The 7264-nt window shown below is 54.8% G+C and overlaps 2 protein-coding genes across 6 annotated transcripts in view; both read right to left on the bottom strand.

Moving 5' to 3' along the window:
- Window positions 1-2155, bottom strand: part of PDZD3 (PDZ domain containing 3) — a 9817-nt gene extending 7662 nt beyond the window's left edge. For 4 of the 5 annotated variants that reach the window (XR_824366.1, XR_824365.1, XM_010830457.1 and 1 more), the window contains exons 1-5: window positions 1717-2155; window positions 1312-1339; window positions 1089-1226; window positions 547-758; window positions 73-262 (exon numbers count right to left, since the gene is read on the bottom strand). Coding sequence is in view for 3 of the 5 variants with exons in the window: in XM_010830457.1 (XP_010828759.1) it covers window positions 73-262; window positions 547-758; window positions 1089-1226; window positions 1312-1339; window positions 1717-1776 (628 nt within the window). In the remaining 2 variants the exon portion in view is untranslated. The remainder of the gene's footprint in view (window positions 1-72; window positions 263-546; window positions 759-1088; window positions 1227-1311; window positions 1340-1716) is intronic. The other variant, XM_010830458.1, reaches the window with a different exon arrangement.
- An 83-nt stretch (window positions 2156-2238) lies between these two features.
- NLRX1 (NLR family member X1) overlaps window positions 2239-7264 on the bottom strand; it is a 16703-nt gene continuing 11677 nt past the window's right edge. Inside the window, exons 6-9 of the mRNA XM_010830459.1 lie at window positions 5019-5614; window positions 4692-4778; window positions 3651-3902; window positions 2239-3323 (exon numbers count right to left, since the gene is read on the bottom strand). Coding sequence (XP_010828761.1) covers window positions 3002-3323; window positions 3651-3902; window positions 4692-4778; window positions 5019-5614 — 1257 coding nt within the window. The 3' untranslated portion in view covers window positions 2239-3001. The remainder of the gene's footprint in view (window positions 3324-3650; window positions 3903-4691; window positions 4779-5018; window positions 5615-7264) is intronic.

Raw genomic sequence — 7264 nt, 5'->3', positions numbered from 1 at the left:
CTTTCTGCCTGCTGTCCACCCACAACAGGGCTCAGGGCCCCCCTGCTGACCCCTCCCGCGCTCTAAGCTCACCTTGGGTGACACTGAAGCCAAAGCCGCCCTCGTCTTTCACTACGTGGCACAGCCGAGGCCGGACCCCCTGGCCGAGAGGGGGACAAAGGTGGGTGTTGTTCCCCCGCTGAGCTCGGGCCACCTCGTGCACGTGCTGCGCCAAAACTGTCAGCAACACCCGAGGCCCGCTGGCCCGGATCCGGCGTATCACCTGAACAGCAGGCACGCAGGGTGGGCTTGGGCCGGCCCCTCTTATGAAGGTCCCCTCCCTGGAAGCTAACTCTTCACCATGGGAACCAGCTCTCTGGAGGCCTTCACCCAGCCATTCTGACCTGGGGCATCCGTAAATTCTGGGAGATGACCCCACACCCTCCCACCTCCCATGTGGGAGATATGTCACCCCCACATACCCAGGGAGGTGACCAAGAGGCTTCTGTCTCCCCCAGGTGCTACAGAATGTTTCCTCATACTACCGGGATTCCAGCCCAACCTCACCATCAAATAATCTTCATGTTCCACGACGTGGTTGTTCACTCCCAGGATCCAGTCTCCTTCTCGAAGACCCTGACGCTGGGCAGAAGAGCCTGGCTCCACCCTGCACACCACATGCCCAGCCCTGCCCGGCTGCTGCTGCAGATGGAAGCCAAAAGTCCTGCCCTCCTCTTTATTCAGCAGGTAGAAGCGAGGCCGTTCCAGGCTCCAGATATCTGGACGGGGAGGTGGGCAGCAGAAAAGGTGGAGGAAAGGGGACATGACCCAAGTCACCTTGTGCCTGGTAGCCCCTGCCCGTGTGATTGAACAGCGGACAGGCTTCTGCCCAGTTAGGTGTCGGGCAGTGGGGCTGAACACAGCCCAGGCAGAGTGGCTGGGACATAAGGAAAAAGCCTAGCCCCCTTCCACCTCCATGTAGTCACTCCCCACCAAGGCTGTTATCAGAGGGAGACAGTGAGTGGTGTCCAAGGAGACAGGATGCTTTGTGGTGCCCTAGTGGCTCTGGGGAAAGGAAGTGGTTGCCCCAAGGGGTTGGGGGAGGTTACCAGAAGGGTTGTAGTCTTCAGCCAGGGAGAGGACAGGATTATCAATGCCCAGCTTTGGGTTAAACTCAAACTTCCTGCAAGGAGGCAAGTCACGCAGGTAGGAGAAAGCTGACATCCAGACTTGGGTCCCAGGCTCGCCTTGAGGTGCCAAAGGCAGCTGATGAGCCTCCCACCTTCAATTCCCTCCTCTCCTTGCCCCAGTCTTTCACAGCACGGCACTTACAGGGCCAAGGTGGCTGTGTCCTGAAGATCTGCCAGGCAAAGAAGGGGTGAGGGGATGAAAGGCAGTCTGCCCTCCGAGACTCCACTTCCATGGTCATTAACTGAAAGAACTTAGGGGAACCCCCAAATTCAGGACTCGCCCTATGTTCTGCTCCCAAAGGGTCTTCCCTTCCCCTTCCTTCTGCTCCCTGGCCCAGGCCTTCTGATATACACAGAAATCTGAGCATATCAGTACAGGGCGTGGACCAGGAAGACAGACACATCCACCCACTCACCTCTCACCTCCTAACTTCCAGTCTATTTTCAGGGCTCCAAGCCCCAATACCAAGTGTGTGCTAGTTCCAAAGCCTTCCAATCCACCCTCTGCCCTGAAGTCCCCTCCGGAGGGTTTCTCCCGGCCTCCTACCTGCAGCTGCCTCCATGGCTGGATCTGCGACCCAGTGCTCAGTGTAAGGACAAGGTCCATCGAAACCAGCTGATCCTCCGACCTACCCCCGCCCCCACGTCCCGCCTCCTTCAAGACACTGCCTTAGAAGCAGCTGGGTAATGGTTAAGGGGAGGAGAGTCTTGTCTTCTGGGGAAGTGTGTATGTCCTTCCCGCCCCATTCCTGAGCCCCAACTTTCTCAGGAGGCTCTGCTGCTGTCCCAGGTCCCCCTCTGCGCAGAGAAAGGTCACTATAATTGCTGGTCACTGTAATTCCAAGGCTGGGATAAGTGTATGGCATGGGTGACAGAAGCCCTATGGCTCAACAAGGCCACCCACCCACCCCAAAATTTAGTTCATGTACCACCCCCTCCCCAGCCCTTGCAGCTTCTGAACTTAGTGCCCAAGAAACATCCGCAACAGAAAGTGGCCAGTGGTTTAACCAGAACGACTAAGAACAGTACCCTTTCTTGAAAGCAAAAGGCAAAATAGAGGCCACAGTAGTTGGAAGACACAACTCTTTAATAGCAAGTCAGTCTCCATGTCCCTAGGGGCCACCGAGCTTGGGTACCATTGGTGAAAGGGAGATGACGGTGAGAAGACAGCACCAGTGAGAGAGGAAAGTGGCTGCTGGCAACCTGGGTGTCCCCAGAAAACATAAAGGCAAGACATGGAAACCCTCCAATACATCTGGACAGCAATGCCCCTAGCAAGTCCGACATGAGAAGAGTGCCCCCTGGTGGCACAATCAGAGAAGCAGCACAATCAGGTGCTGCTAAAGGACAGGTGTATTCCCTGAATAGCTCAGCGGTAAAGAATCTGCCTGCAATGCAGGAGACACAGGAGACATGGGTCCAATCCCTGGGTTGGGAAGATCCCCTGGAGGAGGGCATGGCAACCGACTCCAGTATTCTTGCCTGGAGAATCCCATGGACAGAGGAGCCTGGTGGGCTACAGCCCAAAGGGTCGCAAAGAGTCAGACACAACTGAAGTGACTTAGCATGCACGTACACACGCTAAGGGACAATATGGCTACCAAATGCCACATCTTTCAGCCCTTCTAGCTGAAGGGAGGTGAGGCATGTTCCACGATCCTGGAAACTCCAGACTTGGAACACTGGTCGGACATGCCCTAGGAGAGCAACTGGCACACCTGTGTGCACATCATCCATCCCCGGAAGGGATCTTTCTAGAAGTAGTAGTGGAAGCTAGAGGGTCACAGACAGAAAGGACCTGGGGCCAGGGGACACACACTGCTGCCACAGTCTCAGCTTCCAGGGCCGCCCAGCTGCTCCAGGAGGGCCCTGACCTCGCCCTCCACCCGCAGCAGCTGGGCCTTACGCCAGGGATTAAGGGTGGCTCCCCGGTTGTCTTCTAGATCCCTCAGCAGCAGCTCCAGGTGGCGCCGGACCCGGCCCCGATCCCAGCTGTTGAGGTTCCGCTGGACTTCACCCAGGATCACCGACCAGTACTCAGACACTGCTGTCCCCTCCGTCAGCGACACCACGACCCGGGCACCGCCCTCTGCAGCGCTCCCCAAGTCCCGCAGGGCCTGGCGGCACTCTGAGCTCAGCTCGTTGAAGTAGAGACTAGCGGGAGAGAGCAGAGTAAATGCCATTCAGCGGGGCTCCGAGAAGGAAGGTGGAGGGCGGGTGGACAGAAAGCGAGGGGTCTCATAACTCATCCCCTCGCTATGGAATGCGATGGGGAAAGTGTCTGCAATATGCCAGAGACGGAGGGCAGTGGCCACTGGGAGGCAGGGATGGCACTAGAATTCAGTGGGACCAGAGTCGATAGGAACCAGGGCCCTAGGACCCTAAGAGAAACAGAGGTGGAGAATCAGGGCAAGGGAAGGGCCCATCACGTATGGGGGGTGGGGTGATGGGACAGGGTTGGGGAGGGGCAGGAAAACTCACTGCAGCAGCTCCAAGGAAGGGTGCTTCCAGGCAGCCTTGGCTAAGGCCAGGGCCGCCGTGTCACCAGCGCCATTGTAGGCCACATTCAGCTCCTGGAGCTGCTGGTTTCGGTCCAGCTGGGCAGCCAGCAGCTCCAGGCCCTCATCCCCAAGGCCGGTGTGCAGTAGAGACAGGTGTTTCAGGGACGTATTTCCTGCCAGCCCCTCCAGCAGCAGGGCCACACCCGCCGCCATCAGCGGGTTGTTGGACAGCCTAGGGCCACAAGCAGTCTAAGGTTATGAGAGCTCCTAGCAGATGCCCTGTGCTGAGCACCGGACTTGGGCCTAAAGGGTGCATCGCCTGGGGCAGAGATCAGCCTGGATGCAGAGAAATGCAGGCCAGGAAATGACAAATAGGGGTAAGCTCACTGCAGGGGAGGAAGAGTGAGATGGAAGCTGGTTTATCCCTCCCTTCCTCCTGCCTTCCATTCTCCTTGTGACACGCCCCTTCCCTCTCCCCTTCCTCCTCCTTTCTTCCTCCTTTTTTCACTCCCTTCCAATCCCCGCTTTGCCCTCTGTTCCCAATTGCCCCTCCTTCTTCCCACCCCATTCATCTCCCCTTACTCCAACCTGAAATCAGGAACCCAGGCGTCTGGGTTGCTAGTCAACCAGTCAACACTTTGGGAGCATCTATATAGAGTGCCCAGCATAAGGGTCATCCTTGTGAGACAACAGGGAAAATCCTGGGAGGCAATCAGTGGTGCTGTTACCAGGCAACTAGCCTGGGTGTTATTCCATTGGCCCCTCCCCAGGCTGATTTTAGCCATGTGAGAGGCTTACTTAATACCTATGACCCGTGGTACGTTCCCCCTGCCTGGCTGCTTGTACTAGACAGGGAGGATGGGGGAGGGGAGGATGGGGGAGAGGAGGGTGGGGGAGTAAGGAGGGTGGGTCAGGGTCTACCCGCCTGCCTTGTTTATTACACCAGGCATGCTGGGAAGCAGAGAGCCTACCCTTGACCATAGCTGGCCAGCAGGATGGAGCACCCTGCACAGGCACTCACCGCAGGGTGGTCACTTGGCACTGGTCATGTAGCAGCAGGTCTCGGAGGTCCCTGCAGGCCTCAGGGCCCAGGCTGTTGAGTTGCAACCTAGAGCAGAAGGTGGCCAGAGGGGAGGTAAGAAATCAAGGAAGGAGTTCGGCCTGGAGCCTGCCCACCCACCAGGACCCTCCCTCATCATGCACCTCTTGTAGTCCACAGCTGCGTCCCCTTCCATGGCTCTTGTCACCTCCATCCACACCAGACTCACCCTACCCTCTGGTCCTTTCTCGCTCCCTTTGGTCTCCCGAGAACCTTTTCCTCTGCCCATCCAGGAGGGCAGGGCCTCACCCCAGCTTCCGGGCACGCAGGAAGACAGGCATGAGCGTGCGCAACCCAGCAGGATCCAGCTGGCAGGAGGCCAAGTTCACCTCGTCCAGGGCATGCCTTCCGCTGCCCAGGACAGTTGCCACCACCGTGCACTTGAGGGGCGTCATGCGCACGCCTGCCAGGTTGAGCTGGCGCAGAGAGCCAAGCACCTCGGCAGAGAAGCGCTGATTCTGGAACTCATAGTGGAAGAAGAGGTGGTCTAGGAGCTCCGAGGGGGGCAGCACCTGCCGGCCCAGCTTGCCCAGCTTCTTCTTGATGGCCTGGGCGTTCTCCAGGGCATCCAGGGTCTTGATGGGGCAGCCAAGCTGAGCCAGCACTGCCCGGTTGTGGGCAGACAGAAGCCCGCCCATGAACATGGGGAAAAGCTCAAAGACTTCATCGTCTGGAGGCTCATCCGGGTGGCGCCGGGGACCTTCGACGCCCAGGATACTAGCACCCATCTGGTCTAGGACATCGTCGTTGTAGTAGTCCTCCTCTCGGAACATCTCCAGCACCATGGCCTGGGCCACCGCCTCACGGCTCTTACCCACCACGCGCCCAAACACTCGTGGAACCACCTGGAAGGGAAGCAGTGTGGAGGAATGGGGGGTGGTGCAGCCTCCTGCTTGCCTTTCAGCCTTCCTGCCTAAGCCTCACAGTCTCCTTTAAACCGGAGCGTGATTCGTCAGATCACATTACTCGCCCCTCCTGCAGCACCTTCCGTGGCTCCCTGCTGCCCAAGTGAAATAGAAAACTGCATAATTTGGCCCCAACTGGACCTTTCCAGAGTCATCTCTCAGCACTTGTCTCACGTATTCCAGACATAAGGAAATTCTGTTTCCCTAACACCCCTTCTGTTTCCAAGTCCAGGGTTGGTGGAAAAGAATTAGCATATATTATGCATTTAGCTTGAAGAAATTAGCATATACTATTCATCTAGCTTGGTCCCAGGCTAGGTGGTATAAATACATGACCATCTTCAACATCATCACTGTCACCACAGCAGCGATGACTGATGTCACTGCTACTACTTCAGACCCTTCCTGACTTGACCTGATGAAATAAAATTCATATTTTAAGGTAAGACAAGAAAAATTTAAACATAAAATTTTTCTCTGCCCATTTGGGCCTCCTCCCTTCCTTCTGGTATGCACTGTACATCTCCATTCTACATTTAACTAGACTTCCCCAATGGCAAAAATACCTGCCACAAAGATCAGTTTCTTTTTCTGGCATCAGTTATGTGACTCCTTTGAAGATAACATTCCTTTTTCAATCCTCTAAGGGGTTCCTTTTTCAATCCTCTAAGGGGTCAAGGAGTTCCAAAAAATAGCAAGAAGAGATAAGAAAGCCTTCCTCAGCGACCAGTGCAAAGAAATAGAGGAAAACAACAGAATGGGAAAGACGAGAGATCTCTTCAAGAAAATTAGAGATACCAAGGGAACATTTCATGCAAAGATGGGCTCGATAAAGGACAGAAATGGTATGGACCTAACAGAAGCAGAAGATATTAAGAAGAGGTGGCAAGAATACACAGAAGAACAGTACAAAAAAGATCTTCACAACCAAGACAATCACGATGGTGTGATCACTCACCTAGAGCCAGACATCCTGGAATGTGAAGTCAAGTGGGCCTTAGAAAGCATCACTACGAACAAAGCTAGTGGAGGTGATAGAATTCCAGTTGAGCTCTTTCAAATCCTGAAAGATGATGCTGTGAAAGTGCTGCACTCAATATGCCAGCGAATTTGGAAGACTCAGCAGTGGCCACAGGACTGGAAAAGGTCAGTTTTCATTCCAATCCCAAAGAAAGGCAATGCCAAAGAATGCTCAAACTATCGCACAATTGCACTCATCTCACATGCTAGTAAAGTAATGCTCAAAATTCTCCAAGCCAGGCTTCAGCAATACGTGAACCGTGAACTTCCTGATGTTCAAGCAGGTTTTAGAACAGGCAGAGGAACCAGAGATCAAATTGCCAACATCCGATGGATCATGGAAAAAGCAAGAGAGTTCCAGAAAAACATCTATTTCTGCTTTATTGACTAGGCCAAAGCCTTTGACTATGTGGATCGCAACAAACTGTGGAAAATTCTGAAAGAGATGGGAATACCAGACCACCTGACCTGCCTCTTGAGAAACCTGTATGCAGGTCAGAAAGCAACAGTTAGAACTGAACATGGAACAACAGACTGGTTCCAAATAGGAAAAGGAGTACGTCAAGGCTG

The sequence above is a fragment of the Bison bison genome, unplaced genomic scaffold, assembly GCF_000754665.1.
Source record: "Bison bison bison isolate TAMUID 2011002044 unplaced genomic scaffold, Bison_UMD1.0 scf7180017864518, whole genome shotgun sequence".
NCBI lineage: Eukaryota > Metazoa > Chordata > Mammalia > Artiodactyla > Bovidae > Bison > Bison bison.
Note: the sequence above shows the minus strand (reverse complement) of the source record. Positions and strands in the feature narration are given on the sequence as shown.